At 37.7% G+C, this 20,368-nt stretch overlaps 2 protein-coding genes across 2 annotated transcripts in view; both read right to left on the reverse strand.

The window, feature by feature from the left end:
- Nucleotides 1–8,173, reverse strand: part of LOC135223873 (glucose dehydrogenase [FAD, quinone]-like) — a 44,831-nt gene extending 36,658 nt beyond the window's left edge. The window contains exon 1 of the mRNA XM_064262781.1: nucleotides 8,057–8,173. The gene's annotated coding sequence lies outside the window, so the exon portion shown is untranslated. The remainder of the gene's footprint in view (nucleotides 1–8,056) is intronic.
- A 4,027-nt stretch (nucleotides 8,174–12,200) lies between these two features.
- The window catches only part of LOC135223876 (glucose dehydrogenase [FAD, quinone]-like), a 33,694-nt gene continuing 25,526 nt past the window's right edge, over nucleotides 12,201–20,368 (reverse strand). Inside the window, exons 10-13 of the mRNA XM_064262783.1 lie at nucleotides 16,799–16,976; nucleotides 16,102–16,175; nucleotides 15,281–15,432; nucleotides 12,201–13,777 (exon numbers count right to left, since the gene is read on the reverse strand). Coding sequence (XP_064118853.1) covers nucleotides 13,594–13,777; nucleotides 15,281–15,432; nucleotides 16,102–16,175; nucleotides 16,799–16,976 — 588 coding nt within the window. The 3' untranslated portion in view covers nucleotides 12,201–13,593. The remainder of the gene's footprint in view (nucleotides 13,778–15,280; nucleotides 15,433–16,101; nucleotides 16,176–16,798; nucleotides 16,977–20,368) is intronic.

A 20,368-nucleotide genomic window follows, 5' to 3' on the forward strand; every position in this document is an offset into this window, starting at 1 on the left:
GTATATTTGTATATTTTTATAATAACAGTAACAAGAGATTTTCCAAAATACAGATATGCATATGTATATGCATATTGTACCTCGGAAATGTGTTGGGAATAACACGGAAGCGCTTGGTAGGTACTCCTTTCTTTTGTTTTTCCTGTGGCTTTGGCTGCATGCATATATATATATATATATATATATATATATATATATATATATATTATATATATACGTATATATATATATATAACATATATATACATATATATACATATATCTATATATTCTATATCTATCTATCTATATATATATAGATATATATATATATTATATATATATATATATATATATATCGGGGAAGATAAGCTAAAAGTGTAATGTTTCTCTAAGAAGCTGATGACGCTTCTAGTACCTCATCTTTCTCAGATCTCAATGTTACTGTTTGTAGTGACGATGCGCGAAGGATCACGTGCGCCCAGGGACAAGGACAGCAAGCAAGCAAGCAAGGAAGCGACTATAATGCTAGCGGGATTCAGACAAATATTCTAAAAGCCCTGCCAATGGGATCAGAGTGGTCATGCATATCATTATTACTGACATGCAAAGACATCCCTGATCGCTCAGGTTGGGAGTTGGACTATATACAGAATTTAGGACAAAGGACAAGCGCTGGGACCTTGAGAGGTCGTTCAGCGCCGGAAGGGGAATTGGCGGTAAAAAAAAGTTCTAAAGGTGTGACAGTCCGAAATCTTCGCAGGTACTCTTAATCCGGTAGAAATTTACATAAAAAAATGGCCTAACCCAAACATTTTATATAACAGAAAAGAAAAATTTCTGCAGAGAACCCTTCGTCTGGGTGTCTTTGAACACCGAAACAAATTCAACTAAAATCAACCTTGGGGAAACCTGCTTTTTTTTTAGTCCAAAAAACCAAAATAGCCGCTAAATTTACCTAAATGATAAACGTTATGTACTGGTCGGCGCCAAGTATCAGAATTCAAGCTCAATAATTGGTAACCACGTTTGTTTGTATGGTGTTTTTAAGTTGCATGGAACCAGTGGTTATTCAGCAACAGAACCAACGCCTTAACGTGACTTCCGAACCACGTCGAGAGTGAACTTATATCATCAGAAATACACATCTCTCACTCATCAATGGAATGTCCGAGAATCGAACTCGCGGCCACCGAAGTGGCAGGCCAAGACCATACCGATCATCACGCCACTGAGGCGCTCAACATGTTTGAGATGGTTTATTTTAAGTGCATAAAGATCCTATGAAGACGACCCAGTATTCGCACACTTACTAGTATCACCACAAGTCTAATGGTCTGTAACACTTATCAGACCTGTTAACACCCTGACTATAATACTTTATAAACAAATTTCTTCAGGATGAAATGGAAATGTATTTAAAAAAGGGAATAAAATGGAGAATCCCATATGGAAAATATCATTTGAGCTGGTATACGACTCCACACTTGAGGAACATGCTGAAAGTCCAACTGATCACTCCTTGCTATATATATCCACATATTGGTGCATGTCCTCATAGCTTATATTGTCATCCTTTTGTTTGCACATCCCAGGTTAATACTGTGTGTGTTTCACCTTGTTCTGGGTTGTGGCAACAGCATGTCAAGGTTGATGTGAAAATGACTCAATATAGCTTGGTAATCTATGTGCCTTTGTATATATACTGAATGATCATTGTAATTCATGAATCCAGATGGTATGCATGTACAGTTGCTGCTGAATCATATTGTACAGTCATTGAAATTTAGAATTATGTTAAAATTGCATGGATGGTGCACAGCTTTTAACACCTAGTAAACAGGAACTTCAAAAAGCTTACAGAGGTATCCAGTGCACGCGAAGATGGTTTACTTGGAAACTGGCATCCTGAGGATCAATTGCCAATTCGTGATAGGTGTTACAAGAGTTACAGAGCCTCTTAAAATATTGCTAAAGCCAAGAAGATTCATCACTAGGAAGGAAGAGATTCGCTTGTGCCCTTCTCCCTGAGGTCTTGTGTGAAACTATATGACTATCAGACACATTGTCTAATTTTTGCAGGGGAGCAAATATATTGCAGTGTGAAAACAGACCCAAACTATACTTGAGTGCTTCCAAGAGACTGATAACAATGTTTAGAATCCACTTAATCCCATACTTTCATCTGACAGACACTTCTGCCACAGAACTCAAAAGTTTCAGGTCTTGAAACCTGACAATGGTATTTTCCCCCTGGAACTTTGAACCCTTTTATCAAAGTATACATTTCTGCTATAAGACAGCAATATCACTACCAATTCATGACGTTCTGTCGAAAACTTTGATGCATGTTGCAAGTTCAATTACTGGTATGACTGAGAAACAGTAAATATAGAGATTTCAGTTGAGCTTGTCTTTTTTTTTATTTTACCTCATGCTGAACTCTGTCTCATAGTGTTTATTTTGCTCATTATCATAATCATAGCTTGACAGCAAGGATTCTCTTTTATGATGTTGTGCTTCATGGTGTACTAAATACTGTGTGTGTTGTTCTTGTTTCACAAAAAGGATAAACACTTCATTATTATCATCACGAAAAGTAAGACATGTGTATATAATTTTTACTATGCCGATGGCCTTTATTTTGCGTTCAAAGGAGATGTTTTTGAACCCAATAAATGGTCCTTTACATGTCTCTGTACTAGTTTGTTGGTTATTTGTTCTCAGAAATTGATAGTTACGGAATAATATCATTACACAATGCTAGAAATTCCTTACTGTCCTGACGAGACGACCATTTTGGATTTTGGCCTTGAAAACATTTCCCCGAGGTCGATTTTGGTCGAATATTTTTTTTTTTTTTACACATTGGCATCAAAGCGAAGAGTTTAGGAAAAAACCCTGTTATCCAAAATGTCTGGGTCCATGTAAAAAAAAAATGTCAGGGACCATGTCAACTAAAAAAAAAAAAAAAAAAAATCTGTTATCCAAAATGTCTGGGTCGATGTCTGAAAAAAAATCTGTTATCCATATCCACAACGTCTGGGTCCATATAAAAAAAAAAAAATTCCAAAATGCCCGGGTCCATGTAAAAAAAAAAATAAATAACATAAAGAAAATAAACAACTGTTATCCAAAATGTCTTGGTCCGCGTCAGTTTCTACTGGACTGTAATGCATACCATTACTGACATGCAAAGGCATCCCTCATTGCTCAAGTTGGGAGCTGGAACATATAGAATTTAGGCCAAAGGACAAGCGCTGGGACCTTGAGAGGTCGGTCAGCGCCGGAAGGGGAACTTGTGGTAAAAAGTTGTAAAGGTGGGTTGTGGAACAAATGTTATTTGAAGGTTAAGGTAAATGAGGTGGAAGACAAAGAACAGTAAAAACAAAGAAAATGGAAGGGGTTGCAGAGAACTTTGAGTACCAAGTAATGCCTACAGCGCACTGCATGAGATGCACTGACGCCACTAAGCCTCTCTACGGGGCTGATCGCTGAAGCCCAACGCTATATCATAATTTGAAGAAGCCGTCTTTTCGGGGCCAATCAGGCAGTGGTACAAAGAATGACTTGTTTGTTTGTTTGTTTGAATGGTGTTTTTCCGTTGCATGGAACCAGTGGTTATTCAGCAACGGGACCAACGGCTTTACGCGACTTCCAAACCACGTCGAGAGTGAACTTCTATCACCCGAAATACACATATCTCACCCATCAATGGAACGCCCGAGAATCGAACTCGCGGCCACCGAGGTGGCAGGCCAAGACCATACCGATCACGCTACTGAGGCGCTGGTACAAAGAATGAGAATTTGGGAACCACAGAGACTCTGAAACATTTTACCCTGAAGATACGAGAGAAACCAACACTTCTATAAATTTGGTTCCGATATCTTCCTTGACATTACTTTAGTTATCTAAATTATCGTAAAGAAAAACAACCCTTTTAATCTACAAGTCTTCAAGTATCGTTAACAACCTCTGATGATCTTCTAATTTCATCTACTCCGGAAGAAGGTGCCATTCAAGTTATCGAGTAATACTGCTATTAAAGGTCACTTAAATGTTATAGCATAACTGTTTTTATATATCTCGGACATTTGAAAGCAATCTGTTTTTCATTAAACGTCCTGTGATTAAAGGCAGGCAATGAATCGTGGTATGTTGCGTTATAAAATCTTGTGGGTTGTGAGTGTTGATGGACAACGCAAAAATATAAAATAAAAAAATTAATCAAGAAACCAATAAAAAAAAATCCAAAACAGCCAATCGTATTACAATATTTTCATCATTATACCTCCAGGATTGTGAGTGTTGATGGACAACGCTAATATAAAATAAAAATTCCAAAACATTCATGCGTATTACAATATTTCTGGATTGTGAGTGGTCCTAGACAAGGAAATTAACATCTTACGTATTGTGAGTGTTGATGGACAACGCATAAAAAAAGAAAATAATCAATAAAAAAATCTCCAAGACACTCAAGCGTATTACAATATTTACATCATTATACCTCCTGACAACGCAAAAAAAGAAGACGAACAAAAAAAAAAAAAAAAAAAACGCACAAGCGTATTAGAATATTTCTATTACTATACCTTCTGGAATGTGAGCGCTGTTGGACAATATTAAGAAAACTAAATTAAATATAAATAAGATCAAATAAATAAACAAAAACACCAAACTCCTAGGACACTTAGCCGAGTAATCAAGTACCATCGAATGACAATGACTATCCACGTGATAATAAGTACCAAGGAACACCTTTTTATTTTTATTTCTATTTTTTACGCTCGATTTCCTCCGAATGCTTTCGGCAACCCTGAGGATAAAAAATGGTTTCCTTTCTATCCTCATCTCAAGGATGAGGTCTTATGAAACCCCTGTACGTAATCAGTTACGTAGAGACTTTGATATCTCTTGTTGCTGTTATTATCATTACTAGCAAACATATGTATCCAGATATTATGTATGATAAATTCGTCAAGTGACTAAAGTCTACGGACATAATCACCCCCATTTCACTGGCAGAAACAGGTCCTCGTTCAGGGAATCCCTTCTCACCCCGGGGTTGGGCGGTAGGATGAAGCCCCAATATAAACCATCTTAGGGGTCTCAACTATAATCCTGCCAAGTTTCACGACCCATCGGACCAGCCGTTTGGCCGTGATGAATTGAAGACGACGGCGGACAGACATAACGCCCATTATAGTAAGATTATTACACAGAAGATGAACTCTACTTATGTGGAACAATTCCACAAAGGGACACTGACTTGAAATTCGTTAAGCTTTCAATGAATATGGCGTTCATTAAGAAAAAGGAAATCTGTTATAAAACATCTCGCATAGATTAATTATTATTATTATTATTATTATTATTATTATTATTATTATTATTATTATTATTATTATTATTACTGGTATCACTAAATCACTTTCCCATTCACAGGGGAGGTAGATCTAGGAGGGTTGGGGGTGGGGGTGGTGGGCTGATAACCTTCTGGTTCTCACGATATGTTACTGGATGAACTTGCAAGCAAGCAGTCTGCTTGATTCCTACCGGAACCGGCTAAGTACCACGTCACAATACAACGGGCAGGCAACCTATTATTATTGTTATTATTGAGAGGTAGTATGTGGGCATGCATAAATGCCAAGTATGAAACGAGGTTATTGGGAAATCGAGTATGAATGACATCATACTTACATATTCAAAAAGTAAATTACATCACACTCTCATACCAGCGGCAGTATGAGAGCTGGTCCCTTAATACATTTGTTGCAAATGCTTTCCTTTCTACTCTGACATTCACCTACAACCCCCTCCCCTCTCTTCCCCTAACCACCCCGCCTCACTCTTATGCTATCAAGATGGAAGCTCGAGGGGGGGGGGGGGGGGGGGGTGGGGGGGGGGGGGCACTCAGCATAAAAGAAACATGACTTTGCAATGAACGAGGGCAAAAAAAAAAAAAAAAAAAAAAAAAAAACTCGACGTTGGGATGGTGAAAGTGCTATGGAAACGTCTCTGCACATACCTGATGAGATGTTGTACTATATATGTAGAGAGTGCGATCGCGCATTATTGCCCGGACCCAAATGGCCTTTGGCATAATAATGATTAGACTCGTGATGGGAAGAATGCTGGTACGTAAATCACACAGGCCGACAGAAATGACAAATAAAACAGTTCTTTGAAAGTGGATTATCTTGTCTGCGTAAGTACATGTGTGCATAAACACACATACACTTGAACAAACACACACACGCATACACAAACGCACTTGCATATGCATACACGCAAGCACACACAATTATGTATACATACACATGCACATACATGCACACACAACACACACAAACACATACACTTACGAATACACAAGCACTTACCCATACATACGAACGCTTACATAAACACATACACACAACTAAGCATACACATATGCAATCTTATTTAAACACACACACACACTTACTCAAACACAAACACTCAATTATGCACACTTACTTAAACACACACACAAACACACTTACACAAACACACACATGCACACACACACTTGAACATAAACACACACATGCATACACACAAGCACACTTACTTAAACACACACTTGTGCATGCACACAAGTACGCTTACTTAAACACACATGCACAAAACACACACTTAAGCATACACATAAGCACACTTACTTAAACACACATGCACACATTTGCACATAAACACACACACTTATGCATACACGCCCCTGTCTAATCGGAGCTTTAGCTAGATCCTCAGTACGGCGACTCATCTGGTATTCAAGGCGAGAATCTGGATTCGACGATGTTTGTGGCCCAACGTCGAAACCAAGGACAAACAAATACTTCGGAGAGAGAGAGAGAGAGAGAGAGAGAGAGAGAGAGAGAGAGAGAGGCCTTTCCCTTGAAGTAATGGTGTGCATCCTTTTTTATTTTTTTATTTTTTACAAGCTTGCTTGCTTGCTCACTTAGTTACTACGCCCTTCGTGGAAAAAAAAAGACAAAAATGATAAAAAATGCATAGGTGGTTCGCCCCTTCACTTTAAACAAAAAAAAAAAAAAAAAAAAAAAAAAAAAAAAGGACGAGAAACAAATAAATACTCTGACCGGAAATGGAATGGATATATGTTATACTTGAGAAATAAAAAGTAACAACGATAGCGGCTTTAATATTCAGGGAATAAAAAATATTAATACAATTAGCTCACACATGAACGAATAGATTCGATACCTTTTAAGAATGATGACTGAAGTCTTTGAAAATAAGAAAAGTCTTTTTTTTAATCTATTTTATTTATTTATTTATTTATTTTTTGGTGGGGAAGGGCAAGGGGGGGGGGGGACAGCTGGGGTGTCGGCGTTAAGTTGAAGACAGCCGAATTGACACTCAGGTATGACTGAAAGTGCTTCGCAAACGAATGTGGCTTTAAACTCAAAATTCTTGAGTCTTTTTGGAAAAATTATTTCTATTTCTCGTCGAACGTGAAAGTGTCAGCATCTTATCGTAAGGTACCAAGCTTTATTTCGCTGTGGATTTAATAATAAAAAACCTGCTGTGGTCAACTTTGAAAAGAAAAAAACAAAGACGTGCAATAAAAACCATCTCATGATTTCACTTTCCCCATCCGTTGATTTTTTTTTTTGGACGGCAAAACTGTCTTTGAAAAATATCGCTGTATCGTTTTTTATATAAAAAATTATATAGAATTAACTTTTACTCTTATTCTTTTGTTTTACTGACAACAAATATCCTAACTGCATTTTGGAATGCCTCTGATTTTGGGCGTGGTCTGCTACTTCCGGGCGTTTAGGACATAATCTGAAGTATTTTCCCTTACCAGGCATTGCTAAGTCGAAATAAACATCTATGTAATATGCTACTTCCGGTCGTCTAAACAGAGCTGAAGTAATCCCCAGGTTATGCATTGCTAGGTCAAGATGCAAATCTATTTAATACGAAAAATGCATATATAATTTCACACCCTCAATGCCAACATGAAACGCGAAATCAATACGCCTGTAAAAAATACGAAACTGATCCTTAAACACCTTACCCGAGAATGTGAGAGCGCACGTGCGAGATCAGCCGGAGGAAGAGAGCGCGACGTCCTACACGACCGACTGCCAAACGAACACTGACGCTACACAAGGACGTCCGACGACGAATGACTTGAGGCATACTACGTAACTCGTACGTAAGCACTCTGGGGCACCAGGTGGGTAAGGAAGGACAAAATTCCAAACGATTTTTTTTAATAGCTTCTCTCGTTTAATCACTCCTCTTTGCTACTACATTAATAGAAATGTTGAGCTACTGGGGCAAATAAGACCTGTTTTAAATAAACAATTCTAAGTCTAACGTATCAATGCCTTACTTATACTATACTAAGGCGAATGTCGATAACATCTGCTCATCATCTGACCTTTAAACGAATCGGGACAAATATAGTCTTTGAAAAGCTCTTGGCAAGAGTACGATGACTTCTATGTATTGACTAAACTTCAACAACATATAACACAGCTTCTCACTATTATCACGTTCTCCTATTTCTGCACAAAATTATAAATCTTTCTCAAATTTATTAAAAAATAATAAAAGAGAAAGGATAAGTTATGTTAAAAAGGATTACGCTTCCGGAACCAGAACACTCGAAATGTCAGAATCCAGTGGCGGATTTAAATTGGGAGGTCGGGGTGGGGGGTTGGCATCTGGTCACGTGAACCCCCTACCCCGTGGATATTAATAATAGAACATTGTTTTCTTTCAATAAATCATTAATAGTAGCAAAAATCTGCTTAGTTAATGATTATTTCAACAATAACAACAAATACTACTACTACTGGTATGTATGTTATATATATATATATAGATATATATATATATATATATATATATATATATATATATATATATATACATATATATTTTATATATATGTATACACACACACACACGCACACACGCCCACCACCCATATACACATATAAATAAAAAATAAATATATATCGATATATCCGCCACACACACATATAATATACATAAATTATATATAATATATCTATATATATACATATATACTATAATATATATATATTATATATATATGACTGGTAAAAATGTTCTCCTGCCTCTCTCTTCAGGTAGGTAATGAATAAGTTACAAAAAAGGCAGTATTTATGACGAGATCCATCCACAGGTAGCCATTTTACTGTCACCCCATGCTGATAATTCCTCTTTGATCTTCTTAAGCGTTGGTTGAAGGAAGATTTTATCTATGATATCTGAATCCCATGCACCCTTTGAGATGTTTAATCAAGGCTGACTATCATCTGGCTTTTAGTACTGACACTTGATGGTAGAAATTATACGTGAGAAATTCCAGTTTATTCTGTGGTGATGGTTATTTATATGGTTAAAAATAACTGAGCTCTGTTGTCCATACCTAACTGACCGTTTATGTTGTATATATGTGTGTATATATATATATGTGTGTGTGTGTGTACGTGTGTGTGTACATTCATATGTAAATGTTGAGATTCGACACTGAACTTTAACCGTCTCTGTGTCGTCACGATTTCATGCAAGCAGGAAGCCCAAGCAAGCAAAGGGTCCTCCCCAAACGAAGATTAGAAAGGACGAAACATAAATACGGTTTAACGAGGAAGAGAATGACACAAAAAAAAAGAAGAGGGCAAACAGTTAGCTAGTAGTTAGTTAACCCAGATAGCGGTACCTGGCATCTCCACGAATTTAACAGGGGCCTGACTGGGATGAGTCTCACGAAGGTCATGCATGCCAGGTAGTGGTGCCTTTAGCAGCAGGAACAAGCAATCAAAGCAGCGCCGCTTAAACTGGTGTATTTCGTTTCTGTAATCAGTTAGGTTGTTACTGTCCTTCGTCGTGATTACGGTACTCACGGAAGTCCGCTGTCAAAATTGACGATGTCTTCGTAAGCGTAAACTAAATGTGTGTGTGTGTATGTGTATTATATATATATATATATATATATATATATATATTATATATATATATATATATATATATATAGATATATTTGATTATATATATATATATATATTATATATATATATATATATATATAGATATATATACGTATATATATTTATACATATATAATTATATTCATTAGATAAATATTATATATATATATATATATATATATATATATAATATATATATATATATATATATATAAACATTCAATTCTGCCACGTCTTTTGGGATGAGGTTGCTAGCCCTACGTGGTCTTTAGCACCCTGGACTGCGTCGTCCTCACCAAGGTTCGATTATCTATCAGGATCACATAATTCACGCTCGAGGCAAAAAAAAAAATAAAAAATAAAAAAATAAAAAAAGAGGGCACAATGGAATTTTGTCTTGCGAATTATCTCCCCCATGATGGAGTGAATGTTGAAAGCTGGTATGTCAGGAAGACGGTGAAATAATGCTTTACAGGACATTGCTTTCGTTCCAGATTTCGTTAGTTTATGCTACTTATTCCCTGGTCACTTGTCTCTCTTCACTCATCTATGGTCTACCTCTCTCTGTCTCTGTCTCTCTCACTCTCTATGTCTACCTCTCTCTGTCTCTCCCTCTCTCACTCTCTGTCTTTAGATTCTAATCTACTATCAGACTTGAGTTTGTTTTTTATTTCTAGCATCATATCATTTGTAATTTTACCTCTCTCTCTCTCTCTCTCTCTCTCTCTCTCTCACTTCAGTCTAATTCTACTAATAGACTTGAGATAATTAGTGTACCTCTAAGAGCTAATGACCTGTAATTTTACTACTTTCTCTCTCTCTCTCTTATTTTTTCTAATTATATTAACAGACTATCCATTCAGCGCAAACTTTCCACTCAAGTAATTGTCCTTGATGCTTGTCCCATGAAAAAGTGCTCAGCCTTGAAACTAACAGGCCTTTTAAAATAATACCCATTAAATTTGACGATTCTGTCGCCTTAACCACAATGAAGTTCGCAGCGCCGCGCTGAATCTAACCCGGCAGATATGAGAGGTGATCTGATTCGCCGAAGAGATTTGTCAAGGTCCAAAGGCGTGTAAAGTCTAACTTTAAACCTTTGATTCCTCTGTTGACGTCTCTGATATACTCCATTCGCCTCTCTGCAGCAATACTGCCGCGGGTCGTCGAAGGTTAAAGGAAACATTAATCTCTGGTATATTTTATTTATACAAAAAAAGATTGCTGAAAAATATGCACTCTCTATCTGCCTGTCACATTATAATGAAGCAGTCTATGGAAATGATAGGATGAACCATCTATCTGACAACACATCGAAATAAAAAAAAAAAAATTTCATCTCAAATTACATACTGTGGATTCATTATACTGACTAGTCTTGGAAGGATATATATATATACTCCTTAGATATGACTTCGATCCACCTTAACCCAGACGATGGTGGAAGGTTTAATGCAGATTTGACTTCCGCCAGCATGGATCCTTGACCTGAGTCAGGTGTGGAATGGCGTAGGAGGCCTGGTGTGAACCTCAGAAGACGGTTCCTAGAAACCGTGAACCCTGTTCAAACTTCGAGTTGTAGTAAGTAACTCTATGTCTCCTGAGATACTGCGAAATCCAAGTCGTCTGTAGCCATAAGAAGTTTCAACTAATTCATATTACCCAGAAATCCAAAATCATCAATGCTCATCAAATATTCAGTATCATTTATGCCACTGTGAACCATAATGTCCATAAACAACCTGAGGTCTTGAAAAAATACAAAAGAAACCATCTAATGTTCTGAAAGTCAAGTCTGATTCTACTTTACTACTTCCTTTGGACCTGTGGACAAGCAATGTGAGTTATTTGCAACTCCAAATCATCTGGAGTCACACCACAAACACTTAATTATCTGTTGTCCGCAAAATACGTTCTATTAAAGCATTAAAGAAACTAAAATATCTTTAGTTTTATGGCATCCCAAATCATCTGCAACCTTAAGAAAATTCTGTTTACCTTTGGATTACAAAATTCGAAAACACGTCATCCACTAAGACATCAAAATTACCCGTTACCCTTAATTAAATACTGAGAAATTCCCTTGGTTCCTCCTCTAAGTTCAACCCCAAAAACAATTCTCTGAGAATTTTGGAAACTAATGAATCGCCTGTGATCCTTCGAAGCTGTCTTCTCTTCCCTGTTACAGTTCCCCAAAAACAATTCTCTGAGAATTTTGGAAACTAATGAATCGCCTGTGATCCTTCGAAGCTGTCTTCTCTTCCCTGTTACCAGTTCCAAACCATCTTTTCTTTCCAGATGTTCCAGACCATCTGTAGTCACTGATAGTTCCAATCTACCTCGGGTTTGTTCAAAACTGGATATTAAATCATATATTAAATCATATGTAGTGCTGAGGTAAAGTTTGGAAGATTTAAATCACCTGTAGTTCTCCTATGATGTTTCAAACTATTTGCTTTCTTGAGAACTTGAAATCACCTGCAATATTTTGAGAAATTCTGAAAATGTCGACAAAGGTGATACTTTGAACCTCAATATAACCTGAAGTCTTCTGAATTTGAGGTAACCTCAAACAATACGAAACGCTGATAACCTCAAAATCAACAGCTGCTCCCAGATAATTAGGGTTATCAGAAATACTCTGAAAACTCGTATTAAAGAGCAGTCATCTTTCAAATGTGTATTCTTCCAAGATCTGAAATGACAAGGTGGCGAATATACAACCAACAGATGCATCAGCTGATGTTACAATGTTCATTTTACATAATTCTATTCGACAGCACAAAAATCAGACTTGTCATAGCCTCTTCATTCTTTTGGTCTTGAAATATCTGCTATAGTGATTCTTAGTAGATCTAACGGTTCAAAATCTTACTCAAAATATTCATCCAGTGGCGTGTTGAGAGAGAGAGAGAGAGAGAGAGAGAGAGAGAGAGAGAGAGAGAATATTTCTTCCCTCAAAACTCAGCCTATTCACCTGCTTAGCTCTACATTTTCCATAGATATAGTACAGTTCCCTTGAGAGAGAGAGAGAGAGAGAGAGAGAGAGAGAGAGAGAGAGAGAGAGAGAGAGAGAGAGAGAGAGAATTTAGGCTCAGGATGAAGAAATAAGTAATGATGACTGAACTTTTCATTTATGGAAATCTTGAAAGGAAAATAATAATTAAAACTAGCGACAAAATCTTCACTAGACTCTGAGGTAAGAAACTTGGACAAAGGGACAACGAAACATCCCATTTCTATGGTTTCCGTTTAGCAACGACATAAATTAGAATTCTATTCGCAAACAAAACTTCATGGGTGTATGATCATCAGTATTTACATAACTATATACAAAACTGCGTTTCATTCATGCTACAATGTTTTCGAACAGAACTTGGGCACATAGGACTATGGTATGATCGTACTATACTCGTAGCTAGTTATTGTGCCGTATACTTATGTAGCACACAGGCCTATGGCATGATCGTGCCTTCTATACGTACGTACATTAGTAAATATACATACAACCATACACACGAACAAACGCTTGTTGACAACTACTAAGCGTCAAATCCTACCTAAAGCAGGATCTTCTTCGCCAGCTTTTCTAAGAGAACGGGAACAGCGAATTCAAACTCTGCTGAGAGAACGTTCCCCCAACGCCCCACTCTTCCTTGATGAAATCCGCTCCGCGTTCCCCGATCATGATGGTCGGAGCGTTGGTGTTCCCGGTGATGACTTGGGGCATTATCGAGGCGTCAATGACTCTGAGTCCAGAGAGCCCGTGAACTCTGGCAAAGGCGAAGAAGAAGAAGGAGATGAATGAGAAGACGAAGAATTAATTTGCATCTGAAGGTTTTCAAGTATTCTCCAGCGAGGAGCTGTTACAAAGGCAAAGACTTCACTCACAGCCTGGCAGGAGCTATTAGACTCGATGCACTAAAAAGTGATTTAGGTAAACTTTAAAAACTTGTCAATCTAGGGATTTAAAATACCTTTGCAGCATATATATATATTATATATATATATTTATGTATATATATATATATGTATATATATTATATAATATATATATATATATATATAAACAGACGTTCACGTGATTTACCACTAAAATATCATCGCTAACTTCTAATCGTTGCTTCCAATATTAGGCCTAACTGTTTTCGCTTGCACACAGATATTTACTTTTTGAAAAGCTTCTTTTGAGAAAAATGAGAGAAATTACCGTCTCCATGAATCTTCCAAAAGTCACTAGACTAATGATCTACTTTTCAATTTTTTAATTGGTTAACATAAATTTTTTTTTTCATAAAGGGCAGGTTTTTTTTTAAACGAGTAACAGAATATCAAATACCACTGATTATCAACTTTTATAAAACCAAAGTTACAATTATAAGCACTGTATAAATATCAGTACAACTGAAGTAATACAATTTATGTAGAGAAGAAGTGCCAACCCGATGGACGATAATTAACTAGGTTAGCCAACCAGGTGTACGATAACCAACAAGGGTAACTGGATCGAGTAGCACATTTTGGAGGTCCAACTTCAAGGAAAGTCAGATTTGAAAAATTAAAATACTTTACATTCCGTCAACGCTCTTTGTTTTCTCCAATTCAATAACATAACATTTCGTTAGATTAGCCGGAACTCTGCGGTTTGAGAGCTTCACATGTTTATATCATTCTCCGTTTTATTTTGATTTATATTTACTGTCTTGAGTAGCTATTCCTTTGTTTATATTTTTTTCTGGATATTATATATTGAATTTTTTAGACAATATTTTTCTTTATTGAATATCGGTATTCATGTGCGGGAGATTATTTATTTGTTTAGTTTTAAGACACTTGATATGGGTGTAGTCATTTTAATATATATATATTATATATACTATATATATATATATATATATATATATATATATATATATACACACACACACACACACACACACACATATATATATAATATATATATATTATATATATATATATATATATATATATATATATAGTAGTATATATATATATATAATATATATATATATATATATATATATATATATATGTGTGTTGTGTGTGTGTGTATATATACATATATATGTATATATATATATATATGTATATATATATATATATATATATTGTGGAATTGCAGCTTTAGACCAAAACATTGAATTATGCACTTGGTAGTTAATAACTGCAGTGGGCCATCATCATGATGGAGGAAGACAATGCGTAATAAGATGATCCCAGAACAATACAGAATTATATACAATGAATAAATTTACCTGAGTCGATGATCCACGACGCCCATGGGATCCGTGGGAGGTGCCATTTTGCAAGACCCTACTGGGTGGAAGGCCGTGGCAGCCAGCTGCCTCACGAAGCACTCCCAGTAGGCATAGGACATGAAAACAAAGTGTTCGCATCCAGGGACAACCTGCAGGGAGAGATGTTTTAATATTTACTTCCTGAGGAGAGTGAAGGACGCGTAATTCAGTGGTTGAAGGGGACGAGATGAAGGTGGGAGAACGGGATACAGGCACACAAGGGAATGGTATAGTTCCTGTTTAACATACGCCTTAGTTATTTCCCGTTTTCTTTGGTGGTCTTGGACTGTCCATAGGTCTAGACCGAGATCAGTATATTAATGAAATGATTTGTTAACTGTTACTAAATTCGGTACAAATATTCAGTCCAACAGTAAATGAAACAACAGCAATAATATTGGTTTGAGTAATAATTGTTATGTAGATACCACATTCAGAAAACGAAAAAATAAAATGGTATTTGACAGTCTACAGGCCTAGGTCAAGATTGGTTCCTACAACCTAGTTTTGCTTCATCACGACTGAAGTGAACAGTTACTAAATTTAATATAAATTTAGTATAATAGTAAATGAAACAATAGCAATAATACAATAATATCAGTTTAGGTAATAATGTGCTTTACAGAAAACAGGAAAATTAAATCTCCCAACAACATAGCTCTACCTTGAGTGGCATAGAGGAATAATTGGTACCATTAATACACAAACTTTATGCCACGTGCATCAGTGATAATGGTTCAAGACACCACTTGATTAATTAAGGAACAAAATATACTTACCTTGTCGTTAAACCTTGCACCGAAGTCGTCTCTCAGGGCAGGGGTGTTGGAAATTTCCATGCATTTCTGGATGCCTGGAAATGACAGACCGTGAAAAATAACGAATTGCAATTAGATAGATAGATACTAGTGAACATGAAAAGACGCACATATAAACATACCTATATAATCTGTTACTAGTATATCTATATAAGGGTAACATTATGCGTTTGTATGTTACTTTTAAACAATAATTTTATTTTTCAAATATAAATATGAAAAGCACCTGCCTTATAATCTGATATATCCCGCAATTTTATTGCATTAATATTGTTTTATATTAATTTACGTCTTTATTTATTATCAATTACAGAAATAATAAATAATTGTACTTTTGTAACATCCATGCAATATCATGTATTATCCCGTTTTTTATTAAAATAAACATTCATGATATATTACAAGGGTATACCAAACTAAACCACGAATGATCTACATATTCGCCAGTAAACACTACATTACCATGATTAGTCAAGCCGTTTCTTAATTAATGAATAAAGATTTAGGTTTATAAGTGATATCTATCAAGTTTCTAACATTTATAAAATGACTGAGGGAAAATATGCATTTTCTAACTACGTACGGCACAAAAAAAAAATACTTTTTTTTTTTTTATTGAAACTTTTCGAATACCAGACTGACTCAAAAGAAGCCTTACCTCTGATGAGGATTCTCATGTCGTAAGGGTCAGCGAGGTAGTTAGGGTCAATGAGAGGAGGAACGTTGGGGTCACTAGAGGCCAAGGACACGGACCCACGGCTCCTGGGACGACTGACGTAGGGTCCTAGGGCGAAGCCGTCCTTGTGCCTGAGATCCCCGAAATACTTCTCGTAAAACTGAGACGAGGAGACAAGAGAAGTTATGAAGTTTCCGGACGAAAAAAATGTGGTGATTTTACGGTACGTTAGACTGATTGGTTATTATTATTATTATTATTATTATCTTATTATTATTATTATTATTATTATTATTATTATTATTATTATTATTATTATTATTATTATTATTATCTATCACAGTCCTCCAATTCGACTGGGTGGTATTCATAGTGTAGGGTTCCGGGTTGCACCCTGCCTCCTTAGGATCCATCCTTTTCTTACTATGTGCGCCGTTTCTAGGATCACACTCTTCTGCATGAGTCCTGGAGCTACTTCAGCCTCTAGTTTTTCCAGATCTATTTTCAGGGATCTTGGGATCGTGCCTAGTGCTCCTATGATTATGGGTACAATTTCCACTGGCATATCCCATATCCTCCTTATTTCTATTTTCAGGTCTTGATACTTATCCATTTGTTTTTTTCCCTTTCTTTCTCTTCAACTCTGGTGTCCCATAGGTTATTATTATTATTATTATTATTATTATTATTATTATTATTTTGTTAAAAATGATTGCTGCCTCAGCACTATTAATCTTGTATAGAGTCCTCTCTATTTTTTCTGATGACGGCTTTCTCGTTGTTGCTTAGACTGGCGAGCAACGCACCAAAGGGCAAGGTAAAAATTCGGTTGAGTCATTTGGTTTATTATTGCTTATACAATTCTCTCTCTCTTCCTCTCTTCCTCTCTCTCTCTCTCTCTCTCTCTCCAACGCGACGTTTCTTCCTGATCCGCAGGACATTATCAAGCGATAAACGTGCTGGGGGACTGAAATCGAGTGTTGTTGTTGTTGTTTTTTTTATTAAAAAACTGACCTTGTGTCAGCACAGGCTCCTGCTCACAGTTGACAAGTAGTACATGACGGAGGAAGAGAGAAGGAACAATTCTACCCCCGGAGGATGGGATAAAACTTTTCTACAAAACCTTCATGCATCACCAATACAAGGAGGACGAAGAAGCCATGAAGAAAATAATAGAGGAATATGTCCGCCCTATGGAGGAAGGGAAGAGAGTGTCCCTTATTATTTACTATAAGAATCGGCGTACCAAGGACCTCCTGATGAAGAACAACCCCTCCCCGCCCGTAGGAGACCCCCTAAAACAGTCCAACGTTGTCTACCGATACGTATGCCCCGCCCAAGGATGCCCTGGGATTTACATCGGCATGGACGACCCGATGCGCCTGTCTAAAAGTATCTCCTGCCACGCCCAGGAGGGCGCAATTAGGCAGCACACCCTTGCAGTTCATCAGCAAGACATCACAAGAGACGACATCATCAGGAATGTCAAAATCATCGGGAGAGCCCGACCCACGACGTCTACGCCCTCCTAGAGGCGGTGCTTATCCTTGAGCAAAAGCCTCCCCTTAATACCACCCAAGAAGCGTTCCTGATACCGACGTGTGTGAGGAGGACCACGCCCCTCCCCCCCAACGAAAGTACCAGCGCGCATGAAACAAACACCGGACGTGAAGCACATTATGAGAACAATACCAGGGGTGACGTCACTCAGGTAGAAGCCAATCAAGAGGCTCACAGTGATATCCCCCGCCTGAGAAGGTCTCCAAGACTCGTAAACGCTTGCCGTATGAGTCACCTTCCAGGACCAATGAAAACTCAACCTGCGGAGAGGTTCTCTAGACCGTACTCGAGAGCCCCGCAACATCACGATATAAGAAGAGGGACTCGATACTCTTTGTTTACGGGCTGCTCTGTGAGCAAGAGGCCCGTGCTGGCACAAGGCCAGCTTTTCTTAAACAACAACATACTCTTTGTCATAGTGGCGCGCTTAGCAAGGGATAATAAGATTTGAGAGAGCTCTCTCACTCTTTATAAGCAATTTGAAGACTTAATTTCACTCCTCTTTTTCTCAAAAAATAACTTTCTCTTATTAACACCGTCTCTCTTGTGGAACATTTGGTAGCCCTTGAGGTCTAAAAACTCCAACAGAAGCAAGACCAAAGAGACAAATCTTCCTACTGTCGCAATACTATATTGCAAGTAGCACAGGAAACCATAGGCTGGCGCCTTCCATAAGCCAGAACTCATTGTAATTGAAAACCAAGCCCTTCAGGCAACTCTCACACACGTAATTTCACCTCACAGACCCTCTCTCTCTACTTGAATCATTCAGAAATGGCATCCTCACCCTCACCCTCATCATCTCCCACCAAACCATCACCCTCTAAGACAATGACGACTAGAAGACGGACCAGATCAGCCGGCAGCTCCCCTGATGACAACTCTCCCAAGATACAAAGACCAAGACTTCACTCTCCCAAAGCCCTAGATGACACCCCCCCACAGACAATAAACAAACCTCTCCTACCATTCCCCACCATGGACAGCTCTGACGAATATGACACAACGCAAGGAAACGATGACAAGGACTACCAGGTAGCCCACAACCGAAGGAAATTAAGGATAATGAGAAAGACACCTACCACCACTCACACACAACCTCCTGCAACATCACAAGACAACACTCAAATCGACACACAATCCCTAAAAGAATTTCCCCCACTACACAAATTCAAAGTAATCCTCACTCCCAATCAGACGACGTACACAGCAGTAAAAAAAGATCTTGAAACAACAAAACACACCCCAAACATACAAATAAACAGCCAAACCCAACAAACGAGGACAAAATTCATTATCACACCCAGAAACCAAGAATCAGCAGACATTTTCTCAAAAGCAACAATAACTTCCAGTACTTAGACCCCACACAGAAAACTGAAAAAGGTATCATACTTGGATACCCAACATCCCTTCCAGTCGACCCCATCAAGAAGCTCCCAGGAGTATTACACGCTGAAAGATGCCTAAACAAGGCAAAAGAACCTTCTAAGAAAGTCCTTGTCACTTTCCAAGGCAAAAGGCCCCTTTATAGACATCCCGACATGGGGGAAAATACTACACCGAGGTTTTCACGCTCTGAACCCTTAAGATGTTTTAAGTGCCAGAGATTTGGCCATCACCAGCAGGTGTTTGCAGTGGGAAGCACCCAACAAGGGACTGCATCGATAAGCACAAAAAGAAGGAGGCAACAACAGCCAGATGCCCACTAACTGCCACAAGGGACAGCATGCATGGTACAAGGGCTGCATGGAAAGACTGAAAAGGATATGGAATATGAAAGGATCTCCCCCCCCCCCCCCCCCAACCACAACACAACCCGAATCACACACAATACACATCACACTCACACCACTTTACCACACAGCAAGAACCCCAAAGAGATCTCGCCAAACAAATGGCAGCAATCAAACCCAACAATACACACACAAACCACCACAATCACATAGACCCCAACACTACCAGCAAACACATAAAACAGGACCATCACAA

The sequence above is a fragment of the Macrobrachium nipponense genome, chromosome 10 (assembly GCF_015104395.2).
Source record: "Macrobrachium nipponense isolate FS-2020 chromosome 10, ASM1510439v2, whole genome shotgun sequence".
In the NCBI taxonomy this organism is placed as follows: Eukaryota; Metazoa; Arthropoda; class Malacostraca; order Decapoda; family Palaemonidae; genus Macrobrachium; species Macrobrachium nipponense.